At 39.6% G+C, this 18,546-nt stretch overlaps 2 protein-coding genes across 4 annotated transcripts; one reads left to right on the plus strand and one right to left on the minus strand.

The window, feature by feature from the left end:
• Positions 1-580: 580 nt before the first annotated feature.
• On the minus strand, positions 581-6,477 carry cdk5r1b (cyclin-dependent kinase 5, regulatory subunit 1b (p35)). 2 transcript variants are annotated; one of them, XM_044179214.1, is made up of 2 exons: positions 6,121-6,477; positions 581-4,944 (listed from the first exon to the last, which is right to left on the minus strand). In XM_044179214.1, the coding sequence occupies exon 2, from the start codon at positions 4,695-4,697 to the stop codon at positions 3,789-3,791; it is 909 nt and encodes a 302-aa protein (XP_044035149.1). In that variant the 5' UTR covers positions 4,698-4,944; positions 6,121-6,477; the 3' UTR covers positions 581-3,788. The 2 variants fall into 2 exon arrangements, with proteins under 2 accessions (XP_044035149.1, XP_044035148.1); XM_044179213.1 differs by having other exon boundaries at positions 581-4,947.
• Positions 6,478-7,422: 945 nt separating this feature from the next.
• Positions 7,423-17,166, plus strand: psmd11b (proteasome 26S subunit, non-ATPase 11b). 2 transcript variants are annotated; one of them, XM_044178568.1, is made up of 13 exons: positions 7,423-7,579; positions 8,822-8,923; positions 9,072-9,268; positions 11,491-11,548; positions 11,979-12,173; positions 13,462-13,606; positions 13,769-13,829; positions 14,293-14,355; positions 14,687-14,812; positions 15,284-15,319; positions 15,410-15,461; positions 15,571-15,713; positions 15,797-17,166. In XM_044178568.1, the coding sequence occupies exons 1-12, from the start codon at positions 7,489-7,491 to the stop codon at positions 15,711-15,713; spliced, it is 1,269 nt and encodes a 422-aa protein (XP_044034503.1). In that variant the 5' UTR covers positions 7,423-7,488; the 3' UTR covers positions 15,797-17,166. The 2 variants fall into 2 exon arrangements, with proteins under 2 accessions (XP_044034503.1, XP_044034504.1); XM_044178569.1 differs by having other exon boundaries at positions 15,802-17,166.
• Positions 17,167-18,546: the final 1,380 nt, after the last annotated feature.

An 18,546-nucleotide genomic window follows, 5' to 3' on the forward strand; every position in this document is an offset into this window, starting at 1 on the left:
GAGAACCTGCATACATCTGGAGATAACAGATCTGTGTCAAAATGTCAATAACAATTATAAATAAATACTTTTGTCCAATGCAACTTACATTTTTCCCACATAGACACACACTGGGAACAATTTGGGGTTCAGTGTCGTTGCTCATGGACACTTTTACATGGGGAGGTGGGGCTCGAACCACCAACCCTACGATTAATGGCCTACACTTCCCCGGAAGTGATTGTTGTTAAGAATATTTACAGTAAAATTCATTGTTTTGTTTTTTTTTACAGGGCAGTGAAAACCAGGTAACTGGAGAATGGATCGCGAAGCCGCCTTGTGACTGAAAGTTTGCAATTTGGATCTTGCCCCTCCCTCATTACCACAACTGAGCTGCCCTTTGAGCAAGGCCCTTAACCCCCAAGTTAACCATCAAGCTCAGATCAGACTGTGGTTGTACTCTGGGTGTGAATGTGTGTAACTATGGATGTTCCTCAGTGAAACCTCCCATGTTTTTTAAAGAGATGTCAAAATGCTGATTTAGACTAAATGAGTGCACATCAGTCCGCAGCTGGAGGCACAAAAAGACAAGTGGCCGTCATGAACGATCAGTGCATTTTATTTTTCCATCACAGTACAAAAATAAATTAAAATAAGCAGAAACTAACTGAAAAAAAAAGTTTCAATTACAGCAACAGCTTTTTTGTCTTTTTCAAAAAAGAACACTTTTATTGAACATCATCGTCATCAACCTCACCCCACCAAGGGAAAACCAAGTGCTGTTACCAGTGTGGTTGGTGTATGCTCCTTGTCCATAAGAAAACATGTCACACATTCTTCTGTACAAATAAAACGCTGTCATTCACGCACACACGCGCACACACACATTCGCACACACATGCAGCCATCGAATGCCTCTCTTTTTTGAAATTCCTAACCACTGTTTCGTTTTTTTTATCTACAAAGTATGCAACAAGATACAGAAAAGAATTTGACAGAAATCTTAACTATCACTTGAGTCTTTTTTTCATATTTTCTAAGCTTTTGAAAGTATTTTCTCAAACAACTACTCAGTGATGCAAAGTGGGAAAAAAATGGCACATTTCAAGTGAGTCGGGGCAAGTGGACAGAGAGACAAAGATTCTGGGTCTCTTTTAGAGGCCCTTTACCACAATGCCCTGCTTCTGCCAGAGCAGAAGTGCGTGTCCCCCTATTGTGCCAGTACAAACACTCCAAATGAACTTTCTCTCACTGATCTAACTCCACATGGCAGCCACAGTCCTGCAGCAGAGGAGGCCACAGGTTGTGACCATCAGAGCTGCTCATTTTCTCTGATTCACACTAACGCGGAGAAGCCTTCCATTCTCTGGGAACAACTTTAAAACATGACAGAAGCCTTTTGTTGGCACGAGCAGTCCATTATGCTTTTCAGACAGATTTTCAGAACACTGCTAAAGAAAGAGAGTGTGCATTTGTCTATATTGTGATGAGATGTGAAAACCAGTAAAAACATTTCTCAAACATTTCTGCATGGAAATACTTTAGCTTCTCCAGTGATTGCAGTCATTACGGAGATAACGAATAGCTGCAGTGGAGTAGCTTCAACTATTCTTCTGTGAAACAAAAGAAATCCGTATCTCAATTGTTCCGCATGCTTTCTGTTTTGGTTGTCATGTCGTTGCCATCGCACACTGCAGCATGTCATTTTAATCAAGTGTTTTCTATGATTGAAAATGTGATTATTCCTGTGGAGGTCGCCTCATCTCCTACAGCCCCTAGATGAATGTTATGTCGCCTCACATTTGATTTACACAGAGGTGATGCTGATGGATTATCCTCAAGGTAAGCTGTGCTTTTCTGCAGTGATGCTGAACAAGTGTCATTGAAATAATTTATTCCCCTGGAAAAATGTGTGTGCTTTCTCTTCCTGATATGTGGGACAGCAGATTGAGTTAGCTCCTCATGCAGGCCAGTGTTGCAGGACAAAAAGATGTTTTCAGGGCATTTTCTTAAGTGGAAGGTCAATGATGTGTTGTTCTGTCAAGGTGTCCTTGATGATGTCACTTTGGCGATGGTCAGATTTGACATTGGTTTTTATCTAAGGGCTTTTTAATTAGATTCTCATCGATAAATTCCTGAAACATTCATTTGCATAAACCAGATCAATCTTCATTCCCACCAAAGATAAGCACACCTGCTATACCAGCAAGACATCCCCTCATGTCCTTCCCTTTTCAACGTCTCTCATCATGATCTTTCATTTACATTAAACGTGCCTAAATAAATACGTAAATGGCAATAAATTAGGTGTCCATACGTAGTTATTAGTAGATGAAAACCCACCCTGTCATTCAACAGCTGGACAAACCATACAGTATTTCAGACCTGTGAGATTTTCATCAAAGATATGGCACTGTTTTAACATTTTCTATGCTGAATCATAACCACAAAATCAAACATCATTCCAAAGTGGTTGCAACACAACCTATCGACAAAAGTACAAAAAGAATTTCCCTGGTAAACAAATAGCCTATTTTAGCAAGCATAGCTAAAAAATACTAGAGTCACTTTGTTCACAGCATTCTCTAATGCAGATGCAGTTGGTTTACAAATCAAGTAAAAAGAAGAAAATTAATAATTGCTCCTGCCCTTCAGGAAACTCTGTAAAATTGCATGGCACGCGTGCAAAACATTACATGTCTAAGTAAAAAAAGAAAGAAATCAAAGAAAAGCAATAAATAAGCCTCCATAGGTGTAAGTCTATGGGGAGTAAAACATCCATTAATTTGTTCTTTTATTTTTTTCTAGATGAAAATAAAGTAGGTGTTTCTAAACACACACTGTACCACTCATGACCACTCATCATTGGCCATATGTCCTCTGGCTGTTGTCTTCTTATCAAAAGTCCCACAATGCAATGTTTGCTTATTGTCCATCCAGTCTTCCCCTGTACAGTAAAAGTCCTGTTGTAGAGCCACAAACAGAAACACACAAAAATATGGATCCAGCATTGATGGACCCTGCTGTTCTTTCAGCTTTGCATTGCAGCGAAAAATGTCCAGTCGTATCCGTATTAATGGAGGGGACGTGGTGTTGGCATCCCAAAGAGCCAGGGTTTGCAGCCAGAGATGACTGTTCATCCGTGATGCATGAAGAAAGCCAGTCAGGCGATGGCCCTCCTGCAGTAGGCAGTGCACATCACATTGTTAAACAGTCAGAAGGTCACTGGTAGGCTGCAGCAGCCTCAGTCCTCTCCACATTCATTGCTGTAGATGTATGCTTCCTTTTCTAATGTTTTTTTGTCTTTTTGTCTGAATTGTTTTTTTTTTAAGATTTTCAGTATTTCATATAGATATATATCTGTATGTTAGCAAAGGATTTACCCAAGTCTGGCATTTTTTTGTTTATATATCATTGTCAAAAAAGCTTTCATTCTCAGGCTTACAGAAAATCCTTCCTTTGCTCGTTTGAAAATAGAATTTGGCCTGATAATTACATGTCGTCAAGAGGCAAAAAGAAAGCTCTTGCTTTTTAAACCCATTTTTAGGTGACTATCGCAACTGTTATCCCTCAAACACAATGCAAACATTTGAAATCTGTGAAAATCACTGAGCCCCCCTCCAGAGTCGAAGATTCTGTTATCAGTCTTACTAGATACAAAGTTGTTATAAATGTCAAATATTTCCTAACATTCTTAGTCCCACTGCAGTTTGGACAATAATAAATAAGTAACATCACAAAAGATCTTTCAAACTTTTCAAAATGCCAGACTGGAGTATGCCCCTCCTCCCCTGACCCCTCTGCTCCCATCACCGGTCCAGGCCGATGAGCAGGCGGCTCCTCTCCTCCTCCTTCTGGCTCTCGTTCTTCAGGTCGGCGAACACCTGAGTGAAGTAATGCGGGTCGGAGTTGATCTGGAGCATCTTTGCGCTCATCAGGTTGATGATGGACAGGCAGCGGTCCCAGAAGGTCTCCTTGGAGCTCTCCACTAAGAAGGGCTTGAGAGGGTAGGAGATCTCATTTCCCATGTAGGAGTAAGACAGGTAGAGGCAGGTAAGCAGCACGGCCTGCAGCTCGTGCTCTGTGGCCACCTCGGAGGAGACCACGTCACGGCACAGCATGTAGACAAAGACCACGTTTGCAGGGGTGATGAATCCCTGGTCCTGCCAGCCTTGGAGCAACAGGGAGCGGTCCACGCTGCGCAGCCACAGCACTGGGTCAGTGGGTGACAGGTGTTTCAGCCGGTAACAACGCCGGCACAGAAACTCTCCAAGGCAGCGCAGCAGCTCACTGGTGGAGGCTTGGACAATCACTCTTTTAGGGGTCCCGGGGGCCACATTGGAGTTAGTCAGAGGGGCCTTCTTGACGGACGATACTGTGTTGTTGGAGCTCTTGGTGAGAGCTGGAGTGCTCTGATCCTGGGCGAAGGTGGACAGGTTGGCACATGACTGCGACTTCTTCAGGTTTTCATTGTTCAGGTGGGTGACATTGTTCTGGTAGTTGCCGTTGGGCTGTACCTTCTTGGAGCCTTTCTTTTTAGCTGACACTGCTACAATCCGCTTCCACGGGAGCACATTGATGAGTGAGTGGCGCTTCAGGTTCTTGTCTTTGGCATTCTTGCTGTTCTGGACAGCTGTGTAGTGGCCCACAGTGGCCGGTCCATCCTCAAAGAGAGCCGCCTTTCGGTAGCTAGGTGACAAAGACAGCACGGTTCCCATGGTGACTGTGGGGAGGCGTCCAGGGGCTTTAGCCGCACTGGGTCAGAAGAGCGTCTGCCAGGGGAGATCCTGAGGGTCTCAAAGCCTCAATGCTTCTGGGAGCTGGGAGTCCCGGGCTACAGGCTGCCGCTGGGCATCTAAAGCCTAGGAAATAGTCCTGCGAACAGCTCTCTGAGGGGATAACGATTACCACGCTGACACAGTCTCTGTTGTGTTTCAGCTCTCAGTCTGCGTCTCTGGATGGCCACTGCTGGAAGCAGAAAAGATCAATAATCAGAAAAAGAATTGGCGAAGGATGAATTACCTTTAAATTATCCATGGTTGTTTACAAATAGCAAACACATTTATTTGATCTCATATTAGATCTATAATTATTCAGCTTACATCGGATAATATCATGGTTATCAGATCTGTAATGTTCTCATGAATGTGAGCCTCAGGCTTATTAGCAGCATTGATTTGACTCAGTAAGTGGTGGAATGGATCAACCTATAGCTTATACCAATTTATTCAAACAGTATAGATCCCTCCATGCTGCATATGATCAGTGTAATTATCAGGCATCAACATTATAAACATTTTAGTGTGAAACTGTGCTACAGCTCATATTTATCTGCAGTAGATTACAGAGCGGATTGGATTGAAATAGATCCTATATGATAAATTCGTAATCATTTTATAAGGAAAGATCTATATTTTATGGGCAATGGCTGACGAGTGAACCACGCACCACCCCTCTCACTAAAATGGAAGACAGGAACGTAAACACCTTAATAACAGGTGAAGGTCGCGTTTGATGCATATAGGATTCGGCATATTAAAGCACACATCCAAGGTCATACAATTTACCTCCATTAAACGTAGATAAACAAAGAGATACATGATTCTTTCTTTGCGCGACATATTTTCATCCTCAATGCAGAACCTATGCATATGAAAGACATGCCCGGAATCCACGCTGCTCGATCCTTCATTCCATCACCCTGTTATCAATCCGATGACTGATTCATTAATTGTGGAGAAATTCCAAAACATCAGCTTTTAATGTGACTTCAGTGGACTAAAATCAAAGGATGCGTTGGGCTTCTTCAGGGCTTGTGTACATCGCGTGCTCTCCATGGTGCTGAAACTCAGCGTCTGCGTCGAAATGAAAACGCTGGCCATAATAGGCGGTGGTTTTAAAATGAAGAAAATCCTCATCTTTTCCCCCTGTTCGTTAATATTTTACAATATGTGTACGGATTTAGCTGTCTATAACTTCACAACCCCATTTCTTTCAATTTATTGCCATATTTTCCGCATTAAATACAGCTGCGCATCACCTGCTTTTAAATATAATGCATCCACAAATCTGTGCAATCTAAACTCCTACACTTTCAGCACGAATGTTTTCTATCTAAAGCCGAATCTAAAGCAAACTTACCAGATCTCCTGCTCAATGAGAATATAATTGCGCTGCAACGATGCTGCTCCGCTTCTCGAGCCTTGTTTTTCCTCACAAGACGCGAATATAACAAAAAACCATTTCGGAGAATATAAATGCAACAAAGAAAGTAATCCGAGCCGAGGCAAAAAGCAAGCGGTGGATTAACTCGTCTGGTGGCGGTGCGCAGACGATGGTAGGCAGTTGTGGAATGGATGCTCAGATGAGGATGTGCTCCTGGTCCTCCTGGCCGTGAGATGCGGATGCTGCGAGGGCTGATGTTGTGTTGTGTCACTGACTGTGTGAGGGTGCTTGACGCAAAGGCGGTGGTGGGGCGCCGCTCTGCGCTCAGTGCGCGGCGCTGTCTCTGCTGGGGAACAACTCCGCCTTCAGCCACACACAGCAGGCGCCAATGCAAACTGAACCCGCTGAACTCCGAGGATGTTTTTCTTCATAACATCGTTAGCACCAACCTAATGTAATCAAAAGCATGCATCTATGGGCACTTAACGTATGAAGTGAGTTGGTAGGCAGGTTCTATAGGCAAGCCTGTATTGAGCATAAGACCTTTGTATTAGCCTACACTGTCCTAATCACCGTATAGGCTTTTACAGTAATTTCAACTAGTCTATAATATCACAGTTCTCTAGTAGGGGCCTGCCTGTGTCTGTGGTAGGCTACTCCATTATGAGTTATGGTCAGACCAATGCATCATGTTGCCATTTGGGCAAATATTGCTGTTTTATTCCGTGTTGGCCAGCCAGTCATCCATTATCAGTATCATGGAGATTCACCTTAGACCACAGACACAAAGCTATAAACGCACCGCAGTAAATGCTAATTTTTTTAGACAATTTATTATTTGTTTCATTTAATTCTTCGGTGTTATTTTTATTGTTTTCTACCATGGGTTCGTACTATGGCTTATATGGTGCAGTTTAATTATATTAGCCTATGGTTTCACAGGAGAGTTATTGTGTCTCGCTGAAGTAGGCCATGCTCCTGCTTTAGATGTACAAAACACATAATAAATGGAATTTTGGCTTGGTTCTCATGAAAACTATTGAATATTGGCACAAAATATTGGCTATAGGCAAGCATGAGGGGCCTAACTCTGTGATGAATTTGCAAGTGCAGGGTTTTTAATGCTGCGGACCTACTTTAAAATTGACTAACTGATTCATATGATCAAATCAGTATTGTAGGAAAGAGAGCTTCTGATACATGTTTTCGACCCCTTTTTGATGTGACTACGTTTCCCAAACGCCTTAAAATCCCGGCATGCAAGTCGTACGGTGACGTCACATACGCTAAGTAACGTAGTCCCCGCACGTAATTTTCATTCAAGCAGGATTTTGAATAAGGAAGATGGCGGCTGCAGCAGTGGTTGAATTTCAGAGAGCCCAGTCTCTCATTAGCACGGACCGCAATGCCTCTATCGATATTCTCCATTCAATAGGTAGGTGTTCGGCGGAGGTTTTGAGATGGACACTGTTCCTCTGACCGCTGTAATTTGCTATGGCTCAGTCAATGTTGGGCGGCGAGGTTAGCATGCTAGCTAGTGGCGTTCAATAGCTAGAGCCGGTGGTGTGCCGTGCTGACTCACTGTTGAACGGTAGGTAACGGCAGCTGCTAGTGGATCTTAGCTCGTTAGCAACTTTGCTAACTTTAGGCCTGGGCGTGAAATATGTAGTAGTTATCAGTAATGTTATGTTTTCGACTGTGTAGTTAGGTCTTGTGTTGTGTCATTTACCACAGTTTCCAAGGTAACTACCATTAGCTCTACTTAAGACTGTCACGTTAGCATGATTACTGTTTTGTCTAACGTTAACATCATTAGCTTGTTGTCAAAAGCCTTTAACCGATTTCATCAACAAAGTGAAAGACAGCTCCCTGACAGAGTGAAAATAACGACCTATTTTGTTATTAATGGAGCATTTATGAGTAATTGGCCAATGTTTTCTTGTGTGTTTATGGTTGCGTAAACCCATGAACAAATGGAAATTGCATAAACATATAACGTTACTGTAAACAGTTATTGCATTACATATAGGCATCACTGTCCTCAAATTGCTTTGTCATTAAGTTACAACCCCACTAGCTGTCAAGCTGTCCTGCTACACTGTTTATTCCTCTCAAATATAAATGCTGTGACAAAACATTGATTTTGTTCTCAGGAGTGGGGTAAATTGATTTATTAGCAGTTTGATTTAAAAAAAAAAAAAAAAAAAAAAAAAGTAATAAACTTAAATTTCATAATCGTCTAAGTCATTTATCAAGCAAAAAGCCAAACATTCACTGATTACATCTTAATTGTGAGGATTTGCTGCTTTTCTCTGCTTTATATAATTGTAACTTTAATATATTTGGGTGTTGGACTGTTGGTCGGACATGGAAAGCTATTTTAAGACATCCCCTTGGGCCTTGCAGCATTGTGATCTGGGTTTTTCACTACTTTTTTATTGGCTAAACAACATGTATATAAAACATGATAGTTGTCAGATTGGTGTGTGGACCCAGTATTATCTCAATATGTGACATTAAAAGCCATAAAACAGGACTAAGTGAGATCATGGTTTCCAAAGCTTAAAAGTCCAGGACTCTAACTAATCAAATGAATGTGTCATTTTGGCACTCAGACTGTTTTGAAATGTGCAAGTAATTTGGTTTCTGATGTCAACTTGTTGCCTTTCTTTAACAGTGAGGAGAGATGTTCAAGAGAATGATGAGGAAGCTGTCAGGGTTAAAGAACAGAGCATTCTGGAGCTGGGGACACTCTTGGCCAAGACCGGACAGGCTGCAGGTAATGGTCAAACTTTGATGTTAATTCTGTGCCGGCATTTACATTTCAACTAAGCCTATGAATACTCTAATGGAACTACTTTTATGTTATGTTTCCACTTTCTGAAATATTTTGTTTTTTAATGTCCTTTTTTTGTGGCTGTCTCCAGAACTAGGGGGTCTGCTGAAATTTGTGAGGCCTTTCCTGATTTCCATCAGCAAGGCCAAGGCGGCCCGGCTGGTCCGCTCTCTGCTGGACCTCTTTCTTGACATGGAGGCAGCAACAGGGCAGGAGGTTGAGCTGTGTCTTGAATGCATTGAGTGGGCCAAGACAGAGAAGAGAACCTTCCTACGACAGGCTCTGGAGGTAAGGAGGCCTAGAATAAGCTTGTGGCTGCTATCAAATGGCATACATGTAACTGAATCCACAACTTATGTACCAAGTGTTTTCTGAAAAACATTGCAATATCAGCATGCCTCACTGCTAGAATCTGGCAATAGGGCAAATTTTTCCTACTGGCCACCATCACCCCTTCAACTGCTCATGTATGAAAAGCTCATGTATAATGTAGAGGAAAACTGCAATATAAAGCCTTCAAAATGGAACATAAACTCCTGTGATATCTTTTGGAAAGCTGCAAAAGTGGAGTTTGATGCTGAGTTTGATGACATTGTGTAGGCAAAGGTTATCAAAGGCTCTCGCAACAACTTATTTATTTATTATTTCCATTACGTTTGACACTTTGATTCCTAATGAGGCAGCAATATAGGATACAACCTTTCGTCAACCGCTGATGTTTTTGTCCTCTCACCCAACCCTAGTTAGCTCCGACATTCAACACCATTTATGATTAATGATAGTGAAAACAAAAGCGATATCCCCAAACATAAATAGCAGCTGTGGGAGGGATCAAATTTAACATGTTCTGACTCGTGGAGTGGGAGACGCTGTGATTTCTAGACAGATTATGGTGAAGCATTTGGTTGTTAGTAGATATGCAACACCTCCACTGTGGCATTACTTTGGGTTAAAACCAAACACAGACAGGATACTTGATAAAGGTGATGAAGCAAATTTGTTAACTTTGCCTGAAGTACAGTGACAACGAGTGATGCTAATACATCTACTACACACTGCCATCTATGATGACATCACCTTGCTATAGCAGCCAAAATTGGCTTTGTGGCCAGATGACTGCCAGCAGGTACACACTCACAGCCTGGAGCTTTTGGCTGAATTACAGATTACAGGATCAACAAGATTTTATATTAGTACTGTGTATAAAGTGTAGACGAAAACTATGTAATGAAACTGTGGCGTGTATGAATGAGTGAAAGCTGAGAAGAGGGGCCGTGGTTTGCCTCAGGCCACATCATGAAAAATGTGATAGGAGTAAGATCCACCTTAACAGTTAAACACTGTTTTGTATTTCTACACACTTGTACATTTTTTCTTTAAAAAAATGCAGATAACATGACATCACCCTGAGATATGTAATGACGTTTTTAATCTGTCCAAAGCATTGGTGGTGAATATCAGGTTTGTGTGTCAACCTCCCTAAAAAAACAAAGACCAAGTTCCTTATCATTTAACAAACATGTTTGTCCACCAACAGTAGCCTCAGCAGACAATAATGTAATGCTGCTTCAGGACGCTGCATTTCAAGGAAAATGATTATCACTTATATGTTAGCGTTAAGTTCCACCTTTTGAGAACAGTTGGTACACCTCCTCTCTCTGGCACTCTCTGTAAGAAGTAATTCTAGGAAATGTAGGATTGGTCTGTATTTAGCAAGTTCTTCCAAGAAGTGTGCGAGTGGCATTTCAATATCTTGATGTTTGCCAGGAATTGCTTCATAATAATTGACATTTTGAGGGGTCATGAGACTAGCTAAAACATGTCTACTCCATCAGATGTCACTCTTGCTCACTGTATGTATCCGCATCCACCCCATTTAATCACATTGTAAGGATTAAAACAGTTTACTTTCAGATAAAGATCTACATGGGCCAAAATGTCGTGAAATCTTTTTGTGTGTGTAGCATGATTAAGACAAAGCACCAGGTCCAGGCACCTGCTTGTTTCTACCTTCCCAGATACTGCAGATTGAAATTAGCTAGTAGCTAAATCTGGCACAATACATTGTTTTTTGTACATGGTCCCTGACAATTAAATGTAATAAACTAAACTTTATGTGAACATTTCAATCTTGATTTATATCAAAGGTTTTTAGATGAAAAATTTGGTTGTGTGGTTATAAAATGAAAAGGACAAATTGGAAAACAAGCAAAATCTGTGGAATTTGTGGCCCATAAGGCTGTACTTTTAGTCATGGAAAATATGATATATGTCTCAATTTGTTACAGTTATTGAAACGTTAAGACATTACTTTTGCAAATGTGCAAAAATCCTGAAACAGCCTTGCTTGGGCTTCCTATTGTTGATTGGGTCAAAGCTAAGGTTCCTGTCTTTTGATTTTTGTTATAAAAGTAGTTTAGTAGTTTATTGTTTTTCAGTTGCTTTTCTACAGGGCAATAGATTGGCACAGCTGTTCTCTGCTTGTCTAATAGCATTCTCTCTTCTTTCAGGCACGACTTATCTCACTCTATTTTGACACCAAACGATACCAGGAGGCATTGGCGCTTGGTGAGTGTTTAGAGACGGGACATTTTTATCTTTTGGTACATGGCAGCATCTGTCTAATGCTTTACGAAAAGGCAGGCATTTCTATTGGCCCATCTTTCCACACAAATGTTTTTTAGTCCATCAACAAAACAAAAACTTTCAGAGGATATCTTTTATTGTTGCAATCTTATTTCACATAAGTGTAATTAGTTAAAAGTTGTTTTTTTATTGAAATTTGTGTTCCATGTGCCATATTGACTAAAGTAGCTTATAAACAAAAGGTTTGCAAAGCAGTTAGACATGTTTTTGCTTATAAAGAGAGGAGAAAGAACAGCACAGATCAGGATTACAATTGTACATTTACCCCCTAGCTGTTTACTAAGTGTTGTACAAAGTTATTGCCACAGTTAATTTGCATGACATTAGCTCTTGTTCATTCTCTTTCCCTCAGGCACCCAGTTGCTCCAGGAGCTGAAAAAGATGGATGACAAAGCTCTTCTGGTAGAGGTTCAGCTGCTTGAAAGTAAGACGTACCACGCTCTCAGTAACCTGCCCAAGGCCCACGCAGCCCTCACCTCAGCCAGGACCACCGCCAACGCCATTTACTGTCCTCCAAAGCTCCAGGCAGCTCTGGACATGCAGTCAGGTCAGATCTGTTCGCTATTCTCACTTCCAAAGCTTACCTGGGTCGAAGTGGTCCAGTGTCCATGTGTGTGGGGTAACAGATAGATGGTGTTTATCATACCAGGGAAACTGAGAAATTAGCAGTCACACTATTAATATTATTATTTGTATTATTAGTATCACAGAAAATATTAAGACTATGGAAAAATAACTTTCAGATGCATAGCATCAGTTTTTGCACTGATTTGATTGCTATTTCACAGCTTTACTATCTGGTACCTTGGTAGGAAAAAAAACAAAGTACAATATGCATGTGGTAATAACATTTTAATAGGCCTTTTTTCATTTTGACTTGTCATAGGAAAAGCACAGGTATAACTAATAACATTTACAATAGCTCAGTTCCATTGTGTGTCCCAGTAAGCCATTCGTTTACACCTCTGCTTTTTCTGCCATGGAAGTACCTGCTGTAAAAAAGGTCTGTTGTACATTTAGGCTAAGTGGGGCTTTCCTAGTTGATGAGTCAGAGAAATAGCCTTGCATAGCCAAACTACATATCACAAGTTTCCATTGGGAGACTTTAAAAACATTTATTCAGGTGTGGATTCAGCTGATTCAGAGGATATGTGACTTACCTCTGGTCCAAACAGTTAAAACAAAGAGAAATAACAGCCCAGCAAGTGGTGTGTTCAACCACTCAGGTGTAGAAAGGAATCATTTTGATGTCTGAGTTAAGGAGAGGCCTGTTGACCTATTGTGAAGCCTGCTTGAAATTGCAGTATGAATTAATTTACAAAAGCGAGACAGCGTTTTAAACTGGAGATTTTTTTCAATTTAATTATAGTGATGATCATAATTAATGACTCAAAACCGCTTATGAAGCAATTCTTGATTTGGTGTGTTATATTTGGTTTGTTCTTCAGTGACTCAGCTCATTTTATATGATAACCATCTAAAAGTCACACAGTTTGTTTTTATCAGTGTGAAGGCAGAAGAACTGCGAGGTGTGATAGTATCATGGTTATTGATGACTTTACAATACTGTGAACTGGAAAAGGAGATGCAGCTTATAGCTAATGCTTCTGTAATTTCCCAGATTATGATTTATTGGTCCTTGTTGGGCGATACCAGTAGTCAGCACATGGTGGTTTTAATATTTCTTTGAATCATACAATCACATAGCAGCTACTGTGTTTATCTTTAGCCCAGCAAGTTTCTCCAGTTTTTGTTGGCATTTCACATTTCAAGGTGACTGACATGGTTTGTTTTGGCCATGGATGGTAACTATCATGCTGTTATCTCTGTTGCAGGGATCATCCATGCTGCAGAGGAGAAGGACTGGAAGACGGCCTACTCCTACTTCTTTGAGGCCTTCGAGGGCTATGACTCCATTGACAACCCCAAAGCCATCACAGCACTCAAATACATGCTTCTGTGCAAAATTGTTCTCAACTCGTGAGTAGCACTTTAAACTCAACGTACAATGTTTTATTGTTTGAACTTCCATTACATTCATACGATATCATGTCCTGGCATCCACATGGTACATTTTGAATCGTCAACATTACAGGATTTATATATCTGATTGTTCATTTTTCTATTGCTTAACTGTTTCAGGCCAGAGGAGGTTCAAACCCTGATCAGTGGCAAACTGGCCCTGCGATACGCCGGCCGACAGGCAAGTACCAATCATTTTCTGCTCATAGCAGGTTGGGCATAGCAGCGATTTAATTAGTTTCAACTATTGGTAAACATCAGTTGTTTTTCATTTTCCTGAATATTGCTACTGTTACACAAGAAGTATGAATCCTAAATGATGATGCATACTATTTGAACTAAATGAAATACAAGCTGCTTCATTTAGGGCAGGAGTGCACACAACATCCCTTGCTTTGTTGAGAAGACCCTCTGAAACACCTTGTGAATAAAACTACTTTCTGCTTCTTGTCAACATTGAAAATGTTTTTTTGTTGGATTTTGCTCTGTACGTCGCAGTATTTCAGTTTTTTGTAGTTACTTCAATTTCTGTCTTGATCATTCTAAAATAAAATGACCGTCTCTCTGTTTTGTGCAGGTAAACAATTTCATTAAGCTTGTTTCTGTAGATAACATTTAGATTTTTTTTGTCATTATCCATCCAGACAGATGCTATGAAATGTGTCGCCCAGGCCAGCAAGAACAGATCATTAGCAGACTTTGAGAAGGTATGAATCTTTTTAGTCCTGTCAAACCTGTGTTAATGGATTTTCATGCAGATAAGGCAAATTTCCATTTAGCCTTTTTGGTTCTGTTTTCTCTTAAGCACTGTTCCTTTTGTTTGCTGGTGCAGCACACAGAAATTAACTTATGCTCCTTGATTTTATTTTGGATGATTATACCTGCTGATAATATATTGGCCAAAACCTTGTTCCAAGTGTTGCTCAATATATAATGCATTTTAATGCATTAAAGTTTTTGTAGTACGCTTCCGCACAAATTGCCTCACTGTTTGAGTATTTTAAGGTTTTTTTAAAGTCAAAGTTGTGCATCTTCCAGGCCCTAACAGAGTACAGAGCAGAACTGAGGGACGATCCAATTATCAACACTCATCTGGCCAAACTGTACGACAACCTGCTGGAACAAAACCTCATCCGAGTCATTGAACCATTTTCCAGAGTACAGGTAGGAACGTGCTAGGCCTAACTTTACAGAGGAAACTTGTCACTGTAGTATTATACAATTAAGCCTTGCTGTATTTGTTACCAGGTACAAAATCTTTACATTTTCTTGTACCTCAGCATTGTCTTTGTTTTCTCATAACTTTGTGCAAAGACTGTCTTAAGCCCTATTCAGACAGGGTATGTTTTTCATGTAATAAATACCAGAGAATGCAATAGCGACCAATTCTGCACTATGCAATCCCACTTTCCTAAGAGTCGTCTTTTACCTGCTGTTGAATACCCAGTGATACAGATCTCACTGTATTCTGTCCCACAGTATATTTTTGCGTAGACGGTTTATTTTTATCTGTGTTTCTCAAGAGGTATCACTGGGCTGACATGAGTATCTACTACTGTATTTGTCCCTCATCATTTTAACAAAGAAATGAATCATTAAGTCCTGTATTTAATATGCCTCTCCTTCTGTTTTCAGATAGAACATATATCAGGTCTAATCAAACTGTCAAAGGTATGTATCTTTTTAGTTAAGCAATTTGTGTTAAAGTCATTTATATCTCTTAAAATGTGGGTTTTATTATTAATTTCTTTTTCTTTATAGGGGGATGTTGAGAGGAAATTATCACAGATGATTCTGGACAAAAAGTTTCACGGTAATTGGAATTGTCTGCTCCTATGAAAACAAATATCAGACTTATACACTTCACAGGCAGAGCAAGATTCCTCAGTGTACTGTAATATATTTTTATGTAACTGCTGCAGGAATCCTTGACCAAGGTGAAGGTGTCTTGATCATATTTGAAGAGCCCCCAGTGGACAAAACATACGAAGCAGCCTTGGAAACAATTCAGAACATGAGCAAAGTTGTGGATTCACTTTACAACAAAGCCAAGAAGCTAACATAGGTAAGATTATTTCAGTAAAAGAAGAAGCATTTCTTTCATGCTCTTTCTTTAGTCTCTACTAAATGTTTTTCTGTCGTCCTCAGAGCAGATTGCCACGGCAGTGCGATAGAGGAACTGTGTGTTTGACCAGCGTGTGTAACATTTTAAGAAGGGGACAAGGGAGAGCAACAGAAAGTCCCACAAACAGGATTCCCCCATCAAACTCTCCCTCTTCTCCCTCAACGGACAATTTCATCACTTCTCTTGTTTGTATGTTTTTCCTCTTTTAATTTTGATATATCTTCAGGATTCTGTATAACACTCAGCGGCCAAATCGGGCCATCAGGGAATATTGTACAACCACAATAAAAAGATTAAAAGGTTTAAGAATACATATATGTTTATATCTGCTATAAGGTTGGGCTTACCAAGCCTTAAGCTGACTCCACTGCAACCTCAAAGGTGCAACATTGACCTCTGTGACCTCGGACTCTGCTACCAACTGCGTATGCAGAAATGAGGCTTTCTCCTTCTTCTTGTCCGTATCTTTCAGAAGCACACTGATCAGTTTTTGGAAGGTTGGGATACTCCTTGGGATTCTGAATTTTGGTCAAAGAGCTCCCTCTAGCTTTTATTTTTTTTCCTCACCATATCAATGCCAACAGTTAAGTACCCACTGTATTTCAGATATGTATTAAACTCACTTTATTTGTTTTTGGTTTTGTGTTTTTGTTTAAAAAAAGAAAATCAGATGGTTGCCACATGTCTGCCCGCCCTGCTTATGTAAGTTTATAGAACAGACAGGATGCCATTTCACCACTAGTGCCACATTTTCTGGCACTTCTGTTTGCCTCAATGTTTGGGTGCAGTATGAAATTGGAGGGCAGAGGTGGAGATGTATTCATTGCCTCTGAGCGTCTGAGTTATCCCTGAGTGAGCAATTCTCCATTGTTAGTTCCTAGCACTAGTGTGGTATGCTAGTAACCAAACAATTTGTATGGGTTTGATTTGGTTTTGATTTTTTTTGTTTTGTTTTGTTTTTCTCTTATAAAGACATTTTCAAAATAAATATTTTGTATTTTAAGGATTTTGTCTTGTCTCTTGCAAAAAAAAAAAATGCAGATTGTAATTTCATGTGGTAACTTTAATTGGCCACTCAGCTATGATATTTGTTTTACAGTATGAGAGTGAGAAGACTGGGGCTTTTCATGTTGCAAAGTGTCTTTGAAATGCACTTAAGAATGGGAATTTGAAAACCCAGAAAATATAAACAGTAGTTAATAGTGGAAATATGTCTGTTAATCAAAGGACAAGTCAAAGGGAAAGTATCTAAGCAGTCAAAGAAACAATTCTTAAGATTATCCCACATGAAAACATGTTGACACTATAAAATACAGAATTCACCCAAGAGTCTCTTCCTCCTGCTGCTGTGTGTCACACCTCACATCAAAGGGCATTAAATCAGTTAAACGGACAGATTTGGATTGTCTTTTATTTTGAGTTTTACATAAACAGTGTGATGTTTACTCAACCCGTGTTGTCAAACTTGAGTACAGACATGTTTTTTTTTTTTTCACCGTGTAACTTAATGTGCATCAACAGGCTTAGTCCTTTAACGGGACAGATTTACATTTTCTTCACACCACAGTTTTCGAACGAGTGCCACAAACTGCAGGATTTCTTTCTTTTCCTCTCAAGACTGATAAGACGCACAATCATGTCATTTTAACTGTAGCTGTCATGCTCATGCAGAAGAAGACTTCCAAGCCTCAAATATATCGTAAAAATATATTTTTTAGATCTGATGTCCTTCAGTATTTGTCAACAAAGGTACAGCCTTTCACTGTGACCCTTTTAGCATCCAAAATAAAGATTTTTAATCGCCTCTAATTCAAACAATGTTTTTCTATTACATTCGCATGTTACATTTTAGAGATGTTAATGTAGGTCTCAGCCATCCACATGCCTCATTCAGTACAAGCCAACAAAATAAAGAATTTGCTTGTTTTCAGTACAGATTAATATCAAATATACAAGTGGCTATTAATTTCAAACCTTTTTAAACAAGTCTAATGTTCAGATTACTTCAAATCAATATTTCGTATTTACTCATTGTATTCATTTTGGGTTTGTCAGACATACAGTACAAAACAGGCAAGGAAAATAATGCATGTTTTTTATATTTATCATTTAAATATTTATAATAATTAGAATACGATTGAAGATTAGGAATGTGAGCATTTGAGCATAATATGGTAAATATTAGCTCCAGCTCAGTTTCTTATTTCACCTCCTTTTTACGTCTCCTCTCACTTTTATTTTCCATTTTTTACTTTACTGAAACATTTACAACATATGAAACCCTGGGTGACTCAACCAAGACATCATTGCACCATTATGATATTTTCCTAAATAAAGTACTTAGTATTACTTATTAAAGTAAAACATAACATACTAATATATTAAAAATATATATATAAGAGGATATAAATAAGAAATAGTGCAAAAAGCAAAATTATCACTTATATCTCTTTGAATAAAGTAAATTTGTTATATATACACATTTCTTATTATAGATAAGTTTAAGCAAGTCAATGTCATTTCCAAATTCAGAAATGAATAATTCAAAAGATGGGGAGAAATTTAGAATACTTTGTCTTATGGGTGCGAAAAATCTGTATTTTCAGAGTATAAAATAACAATCTTGGCTTCCAATTTCAATACATAATTGATCTGATTGAGCAACAGACTCCTTCAGAATGACATTATGTATAAACAATCAGAAAATAAACGTTTTGCTGCGTATTCATCTTTACTGAAGTGTTGCATCTCTTTACACTTCATTCCACGCGTC

The sequence above is a fragment of the Siniperca chuatsi genome, linkage group LG20 (assembly GCF_020085105.1).
Source record: "Siniperca chuatsi isolate FFG_IHB_CAS linkage group LG20, ASM2008510v1, whole genome shotgun sequence".
NCBI classification, from domain to species: Eukaryota; Metazoa; Chordata; class Actinopteri; order Centrarchiformes; family Sinipercidae; genus Siniperca; species Siniperca chuatsi.